At 46.0% G+C, this 22214-nt stretch overlaps 1 protein-coding gene across 5 annotated transcripts in view; it reads left to right on the forward strand.

Moving 5' to 3' along the window:
* The window catches only part of LOC123991052 (transmembrane protein 108-like), a 99303-nt gene that overhangs the window by 39021 nt on the left and 38068 nt on the right, over nucleotides 1–22214 (forward strand). For all 5 annotated transcript variants that reach the window (XM_046292195.1, XM_046292199.1, XM_046292196.1 and 2 more), the window contains exon 2: nucleotides 13014–13097. In XM_046292195.1, the coding sequence (XP_046148151.1) occupies nucleotides 13058–13097 (40 nt within the window). In that variant the 5' untranslated portion in view covers nucleotides 13014–13057. The remainder of the gene's footprint in view (nucleotides 1–13013; nucleotides 13098–22214) is intronic.

Raw genomic sequence — 22214 nt, forward strand, 5'->3', positions numbered from 1 at the left:
CCCACTGTATATGTATATTGTTGTGTACCATGGGATGGATGTAACACTCCACCCTGCTGAGCTACAGCTGATTATGGGACGGAGAGAGCAGAAAGCCAGAAAATCTGAGATTTGACATCAGGGGAAGAAGGACAGAAGGGGAGATCTGAATGACTCCACAGCCAGCAGCCGATCATAAAGCCAGCCCCACGCACTATCAACGTCAGCCCCTTCACCGCCGAACAGCATCAGCAGAGGATCATAAAGCCAGCCCCACGCACTATCAACGTCAGCACCTTCACCGCCGAACAGCATCAGCAGAGGATCATAAAGCCAGCCCCACGCACTACCAACGTCAGCCCCTTCACCGCCGAACAGCATCAGCAGAGGATCATAAAGCCAGCCCAACGCACTACCAACGTCAGCCCCTTCACCGTCGAACAGCATCAGCAGAGGATCATAAAGCCAGCCCCACGCACTATCAACGTCAGCATCTTCACCGCCGATCAGCATCAGCAGAGCATCATAAAGCCAGCCCAACGCACTACCAACGTCAGCACCTTCACCGCCGAACAGCATCAGCAGAGGATCATAAAGTCAGCCCCAAGCACTATCAACGTCAGCATCTTCACCGCCGAACAGCATCAGCAGAGGATCATAAAGCCAGCCCCACGCACTATCAACGTCAGCACCTTCACCGCCGAACAGCATCAGCAGAGGATCATAAAGCCAGCCCCACGCACTATCAACGTCAGCACCTTCACCGCATCAGCAGAGGATCATAAAGCCAGCCCCACGCACTATCAACGTCAGCACCTTCACCGCCGAACAGCATCAGCAGAGCCAGAGACGGGGCCATGGGAAGTACCAGAGGGAGTGATCGAAGGACGGCCATCCAACATGAACTTCCTTCAACCCTCTCATTTGACTTACTGCTGGAGGTCAGTAAGGGGGGCGAGTCCAAAAGGGACCAGATATTACCACTTTTAAAGGAGTGGTTGAACAAGTGGAATGAAGCAGATGTAACCGGTTTTAAGGGAGTAGTGTGTAATCGAGGCTAGACAGTATATGAGTCATTGTTTGCAGGTTAAAGATGGTTCTCTTTTTGGGGTATGTAGCCATTTTTTTACTGCTGTTTTTGAGTTCCACTTTATGGAACATTTTGGTAATGGTTGCAGTTTTACTTTTCTGAATTCTTCTAGCCATCAGTTAGAGGTAAGCCTCGGTTCTTTACACCCAGGGGCAGGGTCATATAATTGTAATGGGTTTCTTCAAGGTTGGGAGCTAGGGTATTCATAGGATAGTAGACTCATTGTAAAGGGTTTTTGCAGTGGATTTCCATGTGGGGTCCATGCTTGGGGTGTCTATAGAATGTCTTAGGATGTTAGGCTAAGGCTGACACGGTGACTATACATCTCGTCTCGTGGGAGACTAGACCCTATTGTGGTGAGTAACTCCAGGTCCACAGATGAAGGGTTTGTGCCGCACACTCGTGGGTGTAAAACAAATATTTATTTAACAATAACAGTTGCAGAGCGAAGAAAGTATACTCACCACTCAAGTTCCCCTGGTCTTATAACCCTAGGTGAGCCTGATGGATTACGGGTCGCCCTACCTCTGAGCTGGACGTCCTGCTGAGTGGTTTTTGGAAAAGTTTTCTCCCACCCCAGCTGTCAGCCGCCGAGTGCTAAGCCGGCGGCGCGGTTGGTATCAGCAGGTCGCTGGGACTGGGCTGGAAGGGCAACACCCATTGGTAATAGTCTTAAAGCATAGGTAATCTAGTGTAGCTCATTAATCTCAAGGGAGAGGCGCGAGTTGGGCAAGACATTTTTGGTGCCCCTCAAGGGAGGGCACCAGAGACACAAATGTATGATGGTGTCGATGGGAAAATATCCTGTTGAACCCACAGTTACAGTTTGTGTATGGTGATGGAAGCAGGCTAAGAAGGTATAGGGAGCCGGAGAGAGTGGGAACTGTACACTGAGGGCTCCTAAAGGGGAACCGATACAGGGGCCTATTGGGTCTACGTATTAAAGTGTCAAGGGAAAACGGTGACGCAAAGGCAAGGTACCACCATTGGCTCAGCCGGGGCGATACTGGAAGGGCTGTTGGAGGCCGAGAAGCGTAGGATGAAGCGGTTGCGCTTAATAATGGATAGTGATTACTGTAATGAGGGTGGTAAGGGTGAAGAAGTGGCCCGCAGAGGGTCATGTGAAAAAATTGCAATACTCATTACAAAAAAATGGAAATCGAGGTTGCTCAACAAAGTCACACCACCGAAGGGAAGTATGAAGGTAATAGAGAGGTTGACATGTTGGCCCAAATGAGTGGTGTAATTGTTGTCGGAGTAAGCAGCTGCTAAGGATGGGAGGAGTAATAAATGACAGGGTACGTGATAATAGAGGCACTCCGGCTAGGGAACTCAACTCTCGTTCCAGCCCGTTCTAATCCCTTGAGAGTTCTAAACCGGTGTGCTCTCTGTTTGTAGGGCAGGAGAGCTGGGTGCAGACCTTATGGCAGCGAAAACTGGAGCACTACCTCCCTGCTCCGCGGTGGCCAATGTGCAGGGAATTGTAGTGTTGAGACTAGGGTATACCCAAGCATGGTTTGGTAGAGGGTTGGGGCATAGAATGTATTGATATCCAGGGATACGGAAGTGATCAGTTGGGGTCCTTGGCTGACGGGGAATGTTCCGTTTGCCGTGAATATACCCTGCCCAAGGTGTGGGAAGGACCAGGGAATAAGAGGCCTCCAGTCATGCCTGTGGAGCGCTATGTGGCCTATGGTTCCACGAGGCCGGGTAAAAGTGATGGATCACATATTCTGTCACCACTGCCGCCTTCAGTTTCTCCCACAACTTAGAGTGTACACCCAATGGGTAGGACAGGGTGGCACTGAGGGGCTTTTGAAAGGGCCCCAGGACTGTTCATGTCAGTGGGATCGGGCCCAACTGGGGAGATGTGACGAGTGCAGTGATCTAAAAAGGTCAGCCCTGCTAATCTCAGCCGGTGGTTTATGGTTACCAGGTTAGAACATTGACAAGACCACTTTTGAGCACAGGCTTGAGAGAAACTCAAAGGGAAGTGTATCCTAGTGGGCCAGGGGTCGTCAAAGTGGAGTGCTTAATATATGCCATTTAGTGCTTGAACCCCTGTGCCAAAGGAGGGGTCACCCAATTGACTGACTGGATAGAGGCCATAAATGGCTACTGGCCAGCAGTGAGAAATGTGTTTAAGGTAAATCAGATCCCCTTGGGATAGGAAAGGCTAGATAAGGGTCTATGGACCAGAAGGGAGTTTAGTCTGCTCCCCGTGGTTAATCAGGATATAGCTAAGGGTTTGAGGGTCCTATGGAAACTATACCATTGGAACCAGTTTATAAAGGAAATTATGATGGATTTCCAAATCCAGTAGGAGGAAAAGGGAATCGTACTAGGCGCTATGTCCTGACCAGATGAAATGGCTGGGGGAGTGGAGAAGCCTGGATATGGTGCAAGGAAGCTACCCTGACAGCATTCACAGAGGACCCGGTTAGACAGGGTGTGCTACAGGTATTTTGGGGGTCAGGCTGTCAGAGCGTCTGGCCCACTGGCGGGGAAGGAGCCCGTGCAGTTTGGGGTGAAACTCAGGACGGTCTATGTGCCGATAAAGCGTTTCTACTTCCTTTCTACATTTGTGAGAGTGGTAGGGCCAGGAACTGGAACCGCCCTGGTAAAAAGACGCCCCTGAGCCAGCATCTACAAAGGGTAAAAATGGAGGTAAAAGGAAGTAAAGGAGATGGTGCCTTCCCACCATCTGGGCCCGAAGGAAAGCCAAGAAGGAAGTGGTGTAAACGATAGTATGAAGTGGGCATGAGCATGTTGTTCGGGGCTTTGCTCATGGTAGCTCTGTACACGATTGGGGTGCTTGGTTGGGAGCGGACACATGTTATGGTAGGAATAAGGCCGACTAGACGATTTAAGGGAACAGCGTACAATCCTGTTTGAAACCTATACGCTACCGATAATACAGTTGAAGTCAGAAGTTTACATACACCTTAGCCAAATACATTTAATCTCAGTTTTTCACAATTCCTGACATTTAATCTTAGTAACAATTCCCAGTCTTAGAACAGATAGGATCACCACTTTATTTTAATAATGTGAAATGTCAGAATAATAGTAGAGAGATTGATATATTTCAGTTTTTATTTCTTTCATCACATTCCTTCCCAGTGGGTCAGAAGTTCACATACACTCAATTAGTATTTGGTAGCATTGCCTTTAAACTGGGGCGGCAGGGTAGCCGCATTGGACTAAAGTTCAAACCCACGAGCTGACATTGTACAAATCTGTCGTTCTGCCCCTGAACAGGCAGTTAACCCACTGTTCATAGGGCGTCATTGAAAATAAGAATGTGTTCTTAACTGACTTGCCTTGTTAAATAAAGGTTAAATATATATATATAAATACAAAAAAAAATTTCACTTGGGTCAAACGTTTCAGGTAGCCTTCAACAAGCTTCCCACAATAATTTGGGTGAATTTTGGCCCATTCCTCCTGACAGAGCTGGTGTAACTGAGTCCGGTTTGTAGGCCTCCTTGCTTGCACACGCTTTTTCAGTTCTGCCCACAAATTTTCTATAGTATTGAGGTCAAGGCCTTGTGATGGCCACTCCAATACCTTGACTTTGTTGTCCTTAAGCCATTTTGCCACAAATTTGGAAGTACGCTTGGGGTCATTGTCTATTTGGAAGACCCTCTTATGACCAAGCTTTAACTTCCTGACTGATGTCTTGAGATGTTGCTTCAATATATCCACATAATTTTCCTACCTCATGAAGCCATCTATTTTATGAAGTGCACCAGTCCCTCCTGCAGCCAAGCACCCCCACAACATGATGCTGCCACCCTCGTGCTTTATGGTTGGGATGGTGTCCTTCGTCTTGCAAGTGTCCCCCTTTTTCCTCCAGACATAACGATGGTCCTTATGGCCAAACGGTTCTTTTTTTGTTTCATCAGTCCAGAGAACATTTCTCCAAAAAGTATGATCTTTGTCTCCATGTGCAGTTGCAAACTGTAGTCTGGCTTTTTTTGTGGTGGTTTTGGAGCAGTGGCTTCTTCCTTGCTGAGTGGTCTTTCAGGTTATGTCGATATAGGACTCATTTTACTGTGGATATAGATACTTTTGTACCTGTTTCCTCCAGCATCTTCACAAGGTCCTTCGCTGTTGTTCTGGGATTGATTTACACTTTTCACACCAAAGTACGTTCATCTCTAGGAGACAGAACGTGTCTCCTTCCTGAGCGGTATGACGACTGCGTGGTCCCATGGTGTTTATACTTGCGTACTATTGTTTGTACAGATGAACGTGGTTCCTTCATGCGTTTGGAAATTGCTCCCTAGGATGAACCAGACTTGTGGAGGTCTACAATTTTTTTTCTAAGGTCTTGGCTGATTTATTTGGATTTTCCCATGATGTCAAGCAAAGAGGCACTGAGTTTGAAGATAGGCCTTGAAATACATCCACAGGTACACCTCCAATTATGTCAATTAGCCTATCAGAAGCTTCTAAAGCCATGACATCATTTTCTGGAATTTTCCAAGCTGCTTAAAGGCACAGTCAACTTAGTGCATGTAAACTTCCGACCCATTGGTATTTTGATATAGTGAATTATAAGTGAAATAATCTGTCTTTAAACAATTGTTGGAAAAATTACATGTCTCATGCACAAAGTAGATGTCCTAACCGACTTGCCAAAACTGTAGTTTGTTAATAAGAAATTTGTGGAGTGGTTGCAAAACAAGTTTTAATGACTCCAACCTAAGTGTATTTAAACTTCCGACTTCAACTGTTTGTGAATGGGGAAAATGCTGGGGCCCCAGAAGTTGTAGTAGGTTATTCAGGCATTGGAATATGACCAAAATATTGAATGTGTTCAATAAAGCAATGGGAAAGGAGTTGAACAATGCCATTGCCAACTGCACCCAAGGGCTGGTTAAGTCGGCAGCTGAGTACAACCTGAATAATACGCCTGGCTTTCTAGATTTGGACAGGATCTGGGACCTCAGTTTTTGTATTTGGTTATGGTGTCAAGGTCCGAAATGGAAGACTGATCTATGCAGGTGAACTGGATTAGAGAGTTGAGAGGATCGCCCAGACAATATGCTGACTGGTGCATTCAGAACCTAAAGGGAGATCCTGACACACCCCTTTGGGGAAAAGATTGTATGGAAATAGTGGATCAGGGGGAGGAGGAATGCACTGTGAGCGTACACCGAAAATGCCAGTTCTGGGGAGAGCTAGACTTGACATGTTTCCGGGTCAAGAGAGGACACCGCGGTTGAGGGGTCTGAGGTAGACCCGACGTCATGGGCCCAGAGGCAGGTTGGGAAAGACCTTGGGGTTTATATGTTTTATAAAAAGTGTGTGACAAAGGTACTAGGAATGGTCCTGACTATGCACGTAGACAGGTGGCCATGCCCAAGACGGGGATGTTGGGCCCTGGTCACGGTGACCAGTTATGACTCCGGCAGTGGCTCCTGTGCACGATGGCCCTGTCACAGTATGTATAACTGAGGTTGGAGTAGATAGAGAGATCAATAAAACACTGCCTTGGGTGTGGAGAAGGCCAGTCACTCTGTTTATACTAGGTGTGAACGACCCCGTAATAAAGTGCAAAAAGGTGCAGGTGTAAATGTGGGTGCAGCGTCTGCCCACCCCTGGGGATTTGGAGGGGGGGAAATCGATCTCACTTTGCGGAACTGGATGAGTGTGTGAGTAAGGCGATGGCGGAGGCCCTAGACGAGCAGGACTTCACCCTGGATGACAATAGGAATCCCTGGGGAACCCCTAGGTACCCTATATGTCAGATGGGAGTTAGTAAGTAGGGCTACTGGTGGTACATCTGTATGGGGCTCCGGATACGGTGAAAAGTACATTGAAATCCTACACAAAGGTTTTTACCATTGTTAAGGCCCGGGTATGGTGGGTTCTGCAAACTAGGGAGGTGTTAAACTATGTGAAACCTTGCTTGAATAAACTGGACTGGGGGAACAATAACTGGACAAGTTACCAGTATCTGGCCACGGTTTATTTGGCAGGTGACACATTGGGCACCCAGGTGATTAAGCCACCCTATGCTCCTAACATAGGACCACCATGATGAACCAGGAGAAGGATGTTACGTTACATTACGAGCAGGGCCGGTCCGTGCCATTCTGACGCCCTAGACGAGACAAGAAAATTGCCGCCAGGGCTTCCTGAGTGACACAGCCTGGGATTGAACACGGGTCTGTAGTGACTCATCAGACCTGCCCTGCTCGTGATGTAATGGTCACATCAATTTCCCTCTGTTGGACTCTGTGGCCATAGAGCAGGGGGGTTGCAACGTGTAGAGCTGGGGGTCGGCATCTCCATTTCCGCCTCAGCGCTTAACTCCAGCTATTTAACCACTCATTCTTGTGTGACCGTTTCACCCATCAGTCAGCCACTCATGTAGCCTCGACATGATAGCTTCCACCCGGTAACTTCTTCCACCTGGTTTCTTCAGGTGCCCATTCCTTTATAAGCTTCCATCTAGCCTGCTTTAGTTCGAAGCAATTCAGCTTGCCCCTGGCTTGTGCTCAGGACCGGTCCGCTCAATATAACATTTAAAATAGGTTAACCTTTCTTTGAATAGCCTTGGGAGGGGCCACAGCAGGTTTATAATTTAGGGGGTGCTTATATTTGTCCTGTTACACACAGGTGTGTAATGGAAATGTGTTTTTTTGCAAATCCCAACTCCATCTGAGACACCTGCAGGGAGTGGAGTCACGACCAAGGTCACCCATTGTACAGCGCCCTGGATCAATTAAGGTAAAGTGCCCTACTCAAGGCCACAGCTACAGAATTTTTCTTCTGCACCTTGTCAGCTCCGGTATTCGAACCAGAAACCTTTCGGTTACTGGCCCAACGCTGTGTCAGCAGGATGGGAAGCCCTCCAAGTCAGCAAGTCTTGAGGGTGGGGGCTGCACTTGAAAGGACAGGAACCAAGGAGCAAGATGGTGAGCCACCTCCCCAACTACACTGCAGGCAATTTCACCAAAAATGAGTCAAACCTGAATGGGTCCTGGGTGAATGGAATAGACTACACCTTACATACAGTACACTGGTATGGTTGGAATACTGTGTACAGGGCTTATGGAAGGAAGGTTGGGTGATTAGGGCAGTTATTTTTTTTAGGAGGAACCATCAAGCTGGCATGGCAGATCTGGTTAGGAGTACCCTGGAGGTACCCATGTCGTTGGTTTGTGGCCTACCTATTGGGGAGAAGCCCAATAGAACCAGGAAAGGCCAAGTACTGCAAATGGGGAGTCTTGGTGTGGCAAGCAGTGGATGTATGGGTAGAAGGGTGTGAGACCCTGAGGCCTCTGTTATGGGTAAGCACTGATAGGATTATACTTAGAACTATATCTGGGGTTGTGTATGAACATGGGAGCGGCACGCAAGGATGGGAAGTGCTGCAGAGTGGAGTGTATCTGTGATGACTGATACTACTGTGTTGCTTGTAAGATGTCAGGTTGGCCGCTGGTGTTTGGGAGTATTCACCGTGTTGTGGAAAGATTCTTACACAGGGACACTCGAAGTCTATCTTAAATGAATCATTGTTTATTGTCAGCGTGCTGGAGGGGTTCCAACCAACTCAATGCACCATAGTACACATGTCAATCAGGAGCTCTCCTGGGGCAGTCCCAACAATTGTCTTATATACGGCTATACACAGACAAGTTATATTTGCATGATTTAGCATAATTAATTCATCATTACCGTTTTGTTTCATTCATGTGACGGCCAATACTGTTTCATAACATGTGACAGACCAACACCTCACGAGGCTTCTCCTCTCTAAGCTCAGACCTTGAAACTGAGATATCTTTCGTTTGTTCTCAAAACAATGTCTGTGCATACTGCCAAATTGCAGCTACTGATAGGTGTGATTTGTACAGTCAGCCACTTGCATGAACACAGAAATTGGTTTATAGAACAGTGCATAAATAGAACACATAAATTAGTTCTAAGCACAAACATTCAAATTCCCATTACAACCACATTAGACTAGATTATAGTTTAAAAGAATGGCCTGGCTGTCCGATGGTTCATAATGTACGGTATCCTCTTTACACAACGAGCGAGTCAGCGTTCCATGGGTCCTCAGGTACCCCAATTGGGGTCCCTTGATGCCCTTGCCATGTCACGAGTGTAAACGAGTGACGAATGGGGAGGGGTGATTAGAGGGGTCATAATAGCAATCTGCAGCACATTTCACTAGGTGGGTAAAGGACCTGCAGGGGTGGAACTTGGGACACTTAGGGCCATTGAATGTGTTACCATTGAGGCTAACAGGGGCCTTTGGATGACCTGAGGATAGGGAAGATGAGCAAGGTGTTATATGCTGATGGGTGGAAGGATATCGTATATGGTCAGGGTCCGATACGCCTAATCCCATCCTGAACATCCATTAGGGGCCAGAAGGGTGGAACCTGGTGCATGTGTCAGTCAGCGAAATAATGAGTAGAGGTGCTGGTGGGGGGTATAAGGATATAATACAGGCTCCTTGGCTAGTGAGGGCTCACAGGGTGCCCGTTGTGCTACAAGGAGAACATATGGAAAGGATGAGGGATCCAGGCTCCTCAGATGTACAGTAGGTGGAGTTCAGGGTCATCCTCAGGGGTAATCATTTGGTAGTTTGAGTGAGGGTGGAAGTAGTGGTGCTGAGCATCATGGAACCGGTAGACCTAGTGGGTCATAGTGATGACCAAGAGATACCGGGGCCGTGTGAAGCCCGAGCTACCGCTCCGGAGGTCAACAACTCTCCGGGGGTTAAGGTATGGAGAGTATCAGATACCAGAAACAGGAGATGCTTATGTATTATGTGCTCTCTATTTAGAGAGACATGAGGCAGGGGAAATGGCTACAAGGCTGAGTGGGAACCATGAGTTCCATATTGGATGCTTTCGGGAGTGGCTGCACACCAGGTGTAGTTGTCCGGTGTGCCAAAACTCGACAAGGTATGACAGGTATGATCAGGGGTAATACAGAGGACCGCCTGGATGAGTGGTTCAAGGAGAGGTCCATGGCATCTCTGAAAGCACCCTAGATCGAGCAAATTGGGCACTGCTAAGGTTGATCTAGAGGTCCTGTCATGAAGAAGGTTATACGGGTCTCGTGGAGGCAGGGTGCCCATATGGGACCATTGGGGGAACCAGGTAATGGAATACCAATGGATTCGCTCTGGCCTCCTGGTCTCTTCCTAGGAAGTTTGCCTGGTGGAAAGACAGGATGAGCACTGTATTATGGGACCTGAGCTGGTCCGTTAGAGAGGACCCCGGGAACAAGACAAGGGGTGTGAGAGGGCACCACAGGTCTGAGTAGGTATTTGTTAGTTATGTGTACTCGGGGGGGGGGGGGGGGGGCAGGAATGTGGATAGGTTCCTGTGATTCTAACTAATCTGAGAAAGTGAGAGGTTTTATTCTAATTTAGATGTTTTTAAATTACAGGTAATGTGGAGGTGTGGTGAAAATAGTTTACCGTAGGAAAATAAGGGAATTTAGGCCTAAGCCACCTACCCGGCTGGGAAAGAGAAGTGGAGACCACCCGCACCTCTTGGGAGCCATTAAGGCCCTGGACCTTGGGAGAGTTTAAATGTATTAAACCAACTGACTGGATACACACAGGGAAAGTTTATCAATATGCTAACAATGGTCTTTGTCCCTATAGGCCTGCTGTGGAATGCCATTATCTATGGTTGATGTGAAGGGTTTGTGGCGAGCACTCGTGAGTGTAAAACTAATATTTATTTAATAATAACATGTGGCCAAGTGAAGAAAGTGTATTCACCACTCAAGTTCCCCTGGTATTATAGCACTAAGAGAGCCTGATGAACTTCGGGCCGCCCTACCTCTGAGCTGGATGTCCCGATGGGTGGTTTTTGGAAAAGGTTTCTCCCACCTCAGCTGTCAGCCACCAACTGCTAAGCCAGTACCGCGATTGGTATCAGTGGGTCGCTGGGATCGGGACTGGGCTGGAAGTGCAACACAAGTAGGCTAGCTCCTTAATCACAAGGGAGAGGTGTGAGTTGGGCAAGACGATATCTAACCATATCATGAAAGCAACGATCAAAGTCTAGGAAGGGGAACGTAATGGTCGGTCAGCTGATAGAGATGAGTTTTCAGGCCTGCTTAAAAGCCCCAACAGTCTGAACAGCACAGAGATGATCAGGAAGGGAGTTCCATAGGTGTGGTGTGTGGGAGGAAAAGGCACGGCCCCCCCCTTGTCCTGGGGGCATGTAGGAGTTTGGCGCGGCTTGAACATAGGGTACATGGAAGTTCATAGGGGTAGTGTAGGTGGGTCCGATGCCATATAGGGCTTTGTAGACGAGGATGAGGATGAGATCAGCAAGGATGGGGGTGATGTGTGGCAGACTTTTTAGTTTGTGTCAGTATCCTTGCAGCACTGTTTTGATGCGCTGTAGTTTATGAATTGAACTTGGAGGCTGGCCCCAAAGTACTGCATTCCCAAGTAAGAAGCTCTCTTACTGAAGCAGTAGGACCGAATACAACTCTCAACAACGTACATTAGATATACAGTATAGCTTCAGAAATACAACAAAGTATGCCAAGAATGTAATGGGGTACCAATACATAATTATTGAAGAATTAAAGGATGAGAATATTTAAGCGGTACCCAATTGGGAAGACGAGCTACAAATAGTAATATCCCAAGTGGGAGAATATATCTAGAAGCAGGTTCAAGACGACCAACTCTCTACTATGAAGGGAATACTCTTAGAAAGTAAAAGTAACTCTTATAATGCAATCAAAGTACAACCATGACATCACACCAAGCTCAAATTAAATTGTAATGGTCACATACACATATTTAGCAGATGTTATTGTGGGTGTAGCGAAGTGTTTGTGTTCCTAGCTCCAACAGTGCAGTAGTATCTAACAGTGCAGTAGTGTCTAAAAGTGATTCACAACAATACACACACATCTAAAAGTAAAAGAAGGCAGTAAGAAATATATAAATATTAGATTGAGCAGTGGTTGTAGTAGCATTGATGAATATACAGAAGAATAGAATACAGTATATACATATGAGATTAGTAAAGTAGTATGTAAACATTATTTAAACATTTATTAAGGTGGCCAGTGATTCCAAGTCTATGTACAGTACCAGTCAACAGTTTGGACACACCTACTCCGACCTCAACCCAATTGAGATGGTTTGGGATGAGTTGGATCGCAGAGTGAAGGAAAAGACCCAACAAGTGCTCAGGATATGTGGGAACTCTTTCAAGACTGTTGCAAAAGCATTCCAGGTGAAGGTGGTTGAGATAATGCAAAGAGTGTGCAAAGCTGTCATCAAGGCAAAGGGGGGCTACTTTGAATAATATATCAAATATATTTAGATTTGTTTAATACTTTTTTGGTTACTACATGATTCCATATGTGTTATTTCATAGTTTTGATGTCTTCTCTATTATTCTACGATGTAGAAAATAGTAAAAATAAAGAAAAACCTTTGAGTATGTGTGTCCAAACTTTTGACAGGTAAGGTATATAAAATAATGCCTACCCAGTGTTAAGGAGCCAAGTCTGTACATTTAAGGTCTAACCCAACCCTGATTTATGTTGTTTTTCCATGGATAAGTATTAATGCCTGTCGCTGTGAATATATCTTTATTATTGTTGTCAGAGGGAGTTTATTGTTCAATACATTTTGAGTTCTTTCTGTTTTTGGCTGAACTGATTAGCAATTATAAACACAGATTACTCTGCCCTGGTGTCTCTCTGGCTGTATTTTTATGTCTATTCCTATCTGTCTGTTGGTCTGTCTCTCTGTCCATCCTCTCTATCTCCCCCCTCTCAATCTCTTGTTCTCTCACTCTCTTTCTCCTCTATATCCTCACGTAATCACATCAGTATCTGACTGAGTTACCTGAGCTAACCTGACATGAGCAACCTGACAATGCAGTATCTTAATCTCTCTCTCTGGTATGGTTGTGTTCCACAGAGAACCATGAGCACTGTGGAGGAGGACTCGGACCACATGATACCATGAAGAGAAGCCTGCAGGTCCTGCGCCGCCAGCTGCTGAGTGAGTAGACAAGACTGGGACCTCATACTAACTGAAATAGAATACAGTCAAATAATATACTGTACATTAGTGAGACTCATAGCACAGTGAGATAAATACAGATCAATACTAGTGTCTCAATCCACCGCATCTGCCTATGTAACACTTCCGCATCTGCGGTGAAAGGTGACAGAACTATAGCGGTGCTTGTCAGACCATGAGACATCCCCACAAAATCGTCTGTAGCGTCCGAACGGTTTAGCCTACAAAACTATTATGACCCCTCTATGGGACAATGAGACTCTCAAGAACATGTACATATCAGTTTTGCTCTAGGACGCCCACAGGCCTCACAAGACTCGCCTGAAAGTCCCGCCGGTGCCGGTCCATTTTTTGTATGGAAGTACATATGGAGTCTGTTTAGTTAAATATGTGTAAAAAAATATATCATAATGTTTCCTAACTTTCTATGATAGTCCCAAAAACTAAATCTAAAATGGTGTCTATCTGTTGTTCCGTGAAGTGAATCTGTTATTCAATGGGTTTGTATGAGCTAATAGCAGTAAGGCCCAATTTTTTTTCAATCAAATAATGTTTTTATTTTTTTATTCTTCAAGAGTTCTTAAAATTCAAAATCAAATAGCAAAATGATCCTACATAGCTTAGTAGTACCCCCTCCCCCAGCTTTGACTGGGTTAATACTCGTAATACTGTACATTAGCCAAACTCGTAGTACCGTACATTGATCAAACTTGTAAAACTGTACATTAGCTACATTAGTTTGTTCCTTAAAATCCTTAAGAATCTATTGACACACCCGTGCGTTAAACTAAGTAACATAATAAAAAAATCCCCATCAAAATCCGTCAGTTAAAGCATGGGCATCCACCTATGTCAGCTTTCCGGCTCTGCAGTGAACGGTGGCAGAGCTACAGCGGTGTTGGTCAGACCGTGAGACATCCCAAAAATCAAGATGATGGTGTTCTCCGTTTTGATCTACGACCCCCACAAGTGTCACAGGACTCGTCTGAAGTTGGTAACGCTGATGTGCCAAATTCTGTCTGTAGTGTCCGACCCATTTGAGCTACAAACTAATGTGTCCCCACTATGGAAAGGGGAGACTGCGTTTTTGCTCTACGACCCTTACAAGTGTCAAAGGACTCGTCTGAAAGTAACGCATATAAACAAATGGAAGTAGGTAGGTAGTTTTGTGCCAACAAAAATAATGGGTTGAATGTGTCCAGAAAAACACAAAAATTCAATGAGCTTTCTTATGCCTCCTAGTTATAACCTTATTCCTTATGATACATTTTTTCCATTTATGAATGTTTTATTCAATGATTTTCTATGGGCTATAGTAGTAAAGGACAAATTCAATATTTTATCAAATTATTTTTTTTTTTAGTATAATTTGATAGCTGAAGGTGTCCTAAAATTATAAATGAAATAGCTAAATGGTCCATGGTATGAACATCTTAGAACAATTCCATATGTTCAGTGGCAATTTTAGCATGTACAGTTGAAGTCAGAAGTTTACATACACCTTAGCCAAATACATTTAAACTCCATTTTCTCACAATTCCTGACATTTAATCCTAGTAAAAATTCCCTGTCTTAGGTCAGTTAGGATCACCACTTTATTTTAAGAATGTGAAATGTCAGAATATTTGTAGAGCGAATGATTTATTTTAGCTTTTATTTATTTCATCACATTCTCAGTGGGTAAGAAGTTTACATGCGCTCAGTTAGCATTCGGAAGCATTGCCTTTAAATGGTTTAACTTGGGTCAAACGTTTCGGGTAGTCTTACACAAGCTTTCCACAATAAGTTGGGTGAATTTTGGCCCATTCCTCCTGACAGAGCTGGTGTAACTGAGTCAGGGTTTTAGGCCTCCCTGCTCACACACACTTTTTCAGTTCTGCCCACATGTTTTCTATAGGATTGAGGTCATGGCTTTGTGATGGCCACCCCAACCTTGACTTTGTTGTCCTTAAGTCATTTTGCCACAACTTTGGAAGTATGCTTGGGGTCATTGTCCATTTGGAAGCCCCATTTGCGACCAAGCTTTAACTGACTGATGTTTTGAGATGTTGCTTTAATATATCCACATCATTTTTCTCCCTCATGAAGCCATCTATTTTGTGAAGTGCACCAGTCCCTCCTTTAGCCAAGCACCCCCACAACATGAGATGGTGTTCTTCGGGTTGCAAGCCTCCCCCTTTTTCCTCCAAACATAACAATGTTCATTATGGCCAAACGGTTCTATTTTTGTTTCATCAGACCAGACATTTTTCCAAAAAGTATGATCTTTTTCCCCATGTGCAGTTGCAAACCGTAGCCTGGCTTTCTTATGGGGGTTTTGGAGCAGTGGCTTCTTCTTTGTTGAGCGGCCATTCGGTTTATTTATTTATTTATTTATTTCACCTTTATTTAACCAGGTAGGCAAGTTGAGAACAAGTTCTCATTTACAATTGCGACCTGGCCAAGATAAAGCAAAGCAGTTCGACACATACAACAACACAAAGTTACACATGGATTAAAACAAACATACAGTCAATAATACAGTAGAAACAAGTCTATATACGATGTGAGAAAATGAGGTGAGATAAGGGAGGTAAAGGCAACAAAAAAAGGCCATGGTGGCAAAGTAAATGCAATATAGCAAGTAAAACACTGGAATGGTAGATTTGCAGTGGAAGAGTGTGCAAAGTAGAAATAAAAATAATGGGGTGCAAAGGAGCAAAATAAATAAATAAATACAGTAGGGAAAGAGGTGGTTGTTTGGGCTAAATTATAGATGGGCTATGTACAGGTGCAGTAATCTGTGAGCTGCTCTGACAGCTGGTGCTTAAAGCTAGTGAGGGAGATAAGTGTTTCCAGTTTCAGAGATTTTTGTAGTTCGTTCCAGTCATTGGCAGCAGAGAACTGGAAGGAGAGGCGGCTATTACACTCAACGGAACGACTTGATTAGTGTAGTGTCAACAACGCACCCACTGCCAGCTAGCCTACTTCAGCAGTACTGTATCATTTTAATCATTTTAGTCAATAAGATTCTTGCTACGTAGCTTAACTTTCTGAACATTCGAGACGTGTAGTCCACTTGTCATTCCAATCTCCTTTGCATTAGCGTAGCCTCTTCTGTAGCCTGTCAACTATGTGTCTGTTTATCCCTGTTCTCTCCTCTCTGCACAGACCATACAAACGCTCCACACCGCGTGGCCGCGGCCACCCTAATCTGGTGGTCCCAGCGCGCACGACCCACGTGGAGTTCCAGGTCTCCGGTAGCCTCTGGAACTGCCGATCTGCGGTCAACAAGGCAGAGTTCATCTCAGCCTATGCCTCCCTCCAGTCCCTCGACTTCTTGGCACTAACTGAAACATGGATCACCACAGACAACACTGCTACTCCTACTGCTCTCTCTTCGTCCGCCCACGTGTTCTCGCACACCCCGAGAGCTTCTGGTCAGCGGGGTGGTGGCACCGGGATCCTCATCTCTCCCAAGTGGTCATTCTCTCTTTCTCCCCTTACCCATCTGTCTATCGCCTCCTTTGAATTCCATGCTGTCACAGTTACCAGCCCTTTCAAGCTTAACATCCTTATCATTTATCGCCCTCCAGGTTCCCTCGGAGAGTTCATCAATGAGCTTGATGCCTTGATAAGCTCCTTTCCTGAGGACGGCTCACCTCTCACAGTTCTGGGCGACTTTAACCTCCCCACGTCTACCTTTGACTCATTCCTCACTGCCTCCTTCTTTCCATTCCTCTCCTCTTTTGACCTCACCCTCTCACCTTCCCCCCCTACTCACAAGGCAGGCAATACGCTCGACCTCATCTTTACTAGATGCTGTTCTTCCACGAACCTCATTGCAACTCCCCTCCAAGTCTCCGACCACTAACTTGTATCCTTTTCCCTCTCGCTCTCATCCAACACCTCCCACACTGCCCCTACTCGGATGGTATCGCGCCGTCCCAACCTTCGCTCTCTCTCCCCCGCTACTCTCTCCTCTTCCATCCTATCATCTCTTCCCTCCGCTCAAACCTTCTCCAACCTATCTCCTGATTCTGCCTCCTCAACCCTCCTCTCCACCCTCTCTGCATCCTTTGACTCTCTATGTCCCCTATCCTCCAGGCCGGCTCGGTCCTCCCCTCCCGCTCCGTGGCTCGATGACTCATTGCGAGCTCACAGAACAGGGCTCCGGGCAGCCGAGCGGAAATGGAGGAAAACTCGCCTCCCTGCGGACCTGGCATCCTTTCACTCCCTCCTCTCTACATTTTCCTCCTCTGTCTCTGCTGCTAAAGCTACTTTCTACCACGCTAAATTCCAAGCATCTGCCTCTAACCCTAGGAAGCTCTTTGCCACCTTCTCCTCCCTCCTGAACCCCCCCCCCCCCTCCTCCCTCTCTGCAGACGACTTCGTCAACCATTTTGAAAAGAAGGTCGACGACATCCGATCCTCGTTTGCTAAGTCAAACGACACCGCTGGTTCTGCTCACACTGCCCTACCCTGTGCTCTGACCTCTTTCTCCCCTCTCTCTCCAGATGAAATCTCGCGTCTTGTGACGGCCGGCCGCCCAACAACCTGCCCGCTTGACCCTATCCCCTCCTCTCTTCTCCAGACCATTTCCGGAGACCTTCTCCCTTACCTCACCTCGCTCATCAACTCATCCCTGACCGCTGGCTACGTCCCTTCCGTCTTCAAGAGAGCGAGTGTTGCACCCCTTCTGAAAAAACCTACACTCGATCCCTCCGATGTCAACAATTACAGACCAGTATCCCTTCTTTCTTTTCTCTCCAAAACTCTTGAACGTGCCGTCCTTGGCCAGCTCTCCCGCTATCTCTCTCTGAATGACCTTCTTGATCCAAATCAGTCAGGTTTCAAGACTAGTCATTCAACTGAGACTGCTCTCCTCTGTATCACGGAGGCGCTCCGCACTGCTAAAGCTAACTCTCTCTCCTCTGCTCTCATCCTTCTAGATCTATCGGCTGCCTTCGATACTGTGAACCATCAGATCCTCCTCTCCACCCTCTCCGAGTTAGGCATCTCCGGCGCGGCCCACGCTTGGATTGCGTCCTACCTGACAGGTCGCTCCTACCAGGTGGCGTGGCGAGAATCTGTCTCCTCGCCACGCGCTCTCACCACTGGTGTCCCCCAGGGCTCTGTTCTAGGCCCTCTCCTATTCTCGCTATACACCAAGTCACTTGGCTCTGTCATAACCTCACATGGTCTCTCCTATCATTGCTATGCAGACGACACACAACTAATCTTCTCCTTTCCCCCTTCTGATGACCAGGTGGCGAATCGCATCTCTGCATGTCTGGCAGACATATCAGTGTGAATGACTGATCACCACCTCAAGCTGAACCTCGGCAAGACGGAGCTGCTCTTCCTCCCGGGGAAGGACTGCCCGTTCCATGATCTCGCCATCACGGTTGACAACTCCATTGTGTCCTCCTCCCAGAGCGCTAAGAACCTTGGTGTGATCCTGGACAACACCCTGTCGTTCTCAACCATCATCAAGGCGGTGGCCCGTTCCTGTAGGTTCATGCTCTACAACATCCGCAGAGTACGACCCTGCCTCACACAGGAAGCGGCGCAGGTCCTAATCCAGGCACTTGTCATCTCCCGTCTGGATTACTGCAACTCGCTGTTGGCTGGGCTCCCTGCCTGTGCCATTAAACCCCTTCAACTCATCCAGAACGCCGCAGCCCGTCTGGTGTTCAACCTTCCCAAGTTCTCTCACGTCACCCCGCTCCTCCGTTCTCTCCACTGGCTTCCAGTTGAAGCTCGCATCCGCTACAAGACCATGGTGCTTGACTACGGAGCTGTGAGGGGAACGGCACCTCAGTACCTCCAGGCTCTGATCAGGCCCTACACCCAAACAAGGGCACTGAGTTCATCCACCTCTGGCCTGCTCGCCTCCCTACCACTGAGGAAGTACAGCTCCCGCTCAGCCCAGTCAAAACTGTTCGCTGCCCTGGCCCCCCCAATGGTGGAACAAACTCCCTCACGACGCCAGGACAGCGGAGTCAATCACCACCTTCCGGAGACACCTGAAACCCCACCTCTTTAAGGAATACCTAGGATAGGATAAGTATTCCCTCTCACCCCCCCCCCCCTTTAAGTTTTAGATGCACTATTGTAAAGTGTCTGTTCCACTGGATGTCATAAGGTGAATGCACCAATTTGTAAGTCGCTCTGGATAAGAGCGTCTGCTAAATGACTTAAATGTAAATGTAAATGTAAGAAAGAATTGGTTTTGGGGGTGACCAGAGAGGTTTTGGGGGTGACCACCTGCTGGGGGCGCGTGCTACAGGTGGGTGATGCTATGGTGACCAGCGAGCTGAGATAAGGGGGACTTTACCTGGCAGGGTCTTGTAGAGGACATGGAGCCAGTGGGTTTGGCGACGAGTATGAAGCGAGGGCCAGCCAACAAGTGTGTACAGGTCGCAATGGTGGGTGGTATATGAGGCTTTGGTGACATAACGGATGGCACTGTGATAGACTGCAATCCAATTTGTTGAGTAGGGTATTGGAGGCAAAACATATTTTCCCGGTCGAAGCTAGTTTTTTCCCCAAGTTTCCAGTTGTCTTGAACTCACTGAAGTCCGATTTCCCAGTTCCAGGTATCCAGTTGTTTTGAGCGTGGCAATAGTCATGCTGGGTTGACATCATGGCCAATGTTAAATATTTTTCCTTTTAAGCTTGGAAAGAGACCCTTAAATTTAGACTTGGGATTTCATACACCCACTCTACTGAATAGCAGGCTAGTGATTGCTTTGCAATGCTTGCAGTTAGCCACTGATTTCTTTTCATTATTTCTCTTCATATGACAAGGATTAAACAGGATTTGCCAGTAGATTGCCATTTGATTCATGATGATGACTGCTAGCTAAGATTTTGAAAATATCAGTCCAATCAAAGCTACTGTAGATATACCGGGATTTGACTCTCTACCCTTAGATTTGGCAGTGACGTAGTGTCCCCATGAGTGACAGAACACTGACCCAATCACGGCGCAACTAGAGAACATTACCAAGCCCTACACTCTGCATTTCCACTGGCTGCCCCACCACCACAGAATGCACTGAGCTAGGCTGTATCACCTGCATTTTGGAGCTCCCTTACTCAAAAAAGCAAAAAAGTGACCAAATGTATATGCAGCTTTATAAACTCAAAAATATATATTTTTTAATTACATTGTTTGCAAACTGATATGTGACACGTATTAATGCAAAAATAACATGCAAAACAGGTATCCCCAATTATATTTGAATGTATTTATTTTATAATTTTGGGGGGGATTAAAGGCTCAAAACAGGTGGGGCTCCGCAGTCCAGTAAGACAGAGTACACAGCTAAAGTGAGAGCACCATAACAGTGCCGATAACGGCTATAAAGCACAGTCTTGGACGATTCCAGGTAGAGAGAGAACAGTTTTGTATTTGCAGTGTGTTACTCGTCCATATCAACCTCTGTGTTCCATAATCATATCATACAGTATGTTGTTAGCCTGTTTAACATTCTAAGCATATTAGTGGGGCCAGGGGGGAGCTGTTGTGAGTGTCTGGCAGGTGTCCAGAACAGAATGTGGAACATGGGGTCAGGCTGATCCACTGACTGTAATACAGCTGAGAAGAGGGGAATAATGGAACCATTAGAAAGGAAACTCGTCATTCTGTGGCTCAGAAATGTAGGATATGTGAAATCGTATCCCCAATAAAACATTTACTGAATAGAAATTAATTTAGTTAATTGAACAATCCTCAAAATAAATTAATTACACTTACAAAATCAAATCAAATTGTATTTGTCACATGCGCCGAATACAACAGTGTAGACAGTGAAATGCTTACAAGCCCTAAACCAACAATGCGTTAAGAAGTTTTAAGAAAGAAAGGTGTCAAGTAAAAAATTTAAAATAAAAGTAACAAATAATTCAACAGCAGCGGCAAAATAACAATAGTGAGGCTATATACAGGGGGTACAGTACAAAGTCAATGTGCGGGGGCGAGGTAATTGAGGTAATATGTACATGTAGGTATAGTTAAAGTGACTATGCATAGATGATAAATAGTGTAGCAGCAGCATAAAAGGGTGGTCTGGGTAGCCCTTTGATTAGCTGTTCAGGAGTCTTATGGCTTGGGGGTAGAAGCTGTTAAGAAGCCTTTTGAACCTAGACTTGGCGCTCCGGTACCACTTGCTGTGCGGTAGTAGAGAGAACAGTCCATGGGCCTTCCTCTGACACACGCCTGGTATAGAGGTCTTGGATGGCAGGAAGCTTGGCCCCAGTGATGTACTGGGCAGTACGTACTAGAGGTCGACCGATTAATCGGAATGGCCAATTAATTAGGGCAGATTTCAAGTTTTCATAACAATCGGAAATTGTTTTTTTTTGGACACCGATTTGGCCAATTGTTTATTTTTTTACACCTTTATTTATTAACTATGACAGACAAAATTAGGGAAAAAAATCCAGAAAATCACATTGTAGGATTTTTTATGAATTTATTTGCAAATTATGGTGGAAAATAAGTATTTGGTCCATAACAAAAGTTTATCTCAATACTTTGTTATATACCCGTTGTTGTCAATGACAGAGGTCAAACGTTTTCTGTAAGTCTTCACAAGGTTTTCACACACTGTTGTTGGTATTTTGGCCCATTCCTCCATGCAGATCTCCTCTAGAGCAGTGATGTTTTGGGGCTGTTGCTGGGCAACACGGACTTTCAACTCCCTCCAAAAATGATCTATGGGGTTGAGATCTGGAGACTGGCTAGGCCACTCCAAGACCTTGAAATGCTTCTTACAAAGCCACTCCTTCGTTTCCCGGGCGGTGTGTTTGGGATCATTGAGATGCTGAAAGACCCAGCCACGTTTCATCTTCAATGCCCTTGCTGATGGAAGGTTTTCACTCAAAATCTCACGATACATGGCCCCATTCATTCTTCCCTTTACACGGATCAGTCGTCCTGGCCCCTTTGCAGAAAAACAGCCCCAAAACATGATGTTTCCACCCTCATGCTTTACAGTAGGTATGGTGTTCTTTGGATGCAACTCAGCATTCTTTGTCCTCCAAACACGACGAGTTGAGTTTTTACCAAAAAGTTATATTTTGGTTTCATCTGACCATATGACATTC

Source organism: Oncorhynchus gorbuscha, linkage group LG12, assembly GCF_021184085.1.
Source record: "Oncorhynchus gorbuscha isolate QuinsamMale2020 ecotype Even-year linkage group LG12, OgorEven_v1.0, whole genome shotgun sequence".
Classification (NCBI taxonomy): domain Eukaryota; kingdom Metazoa; phylum Chordata; class Actinopteri; order Salmoniformes; family Salmonidae; genus Oncorhynchus; species Oncorhynchus gorbuscha.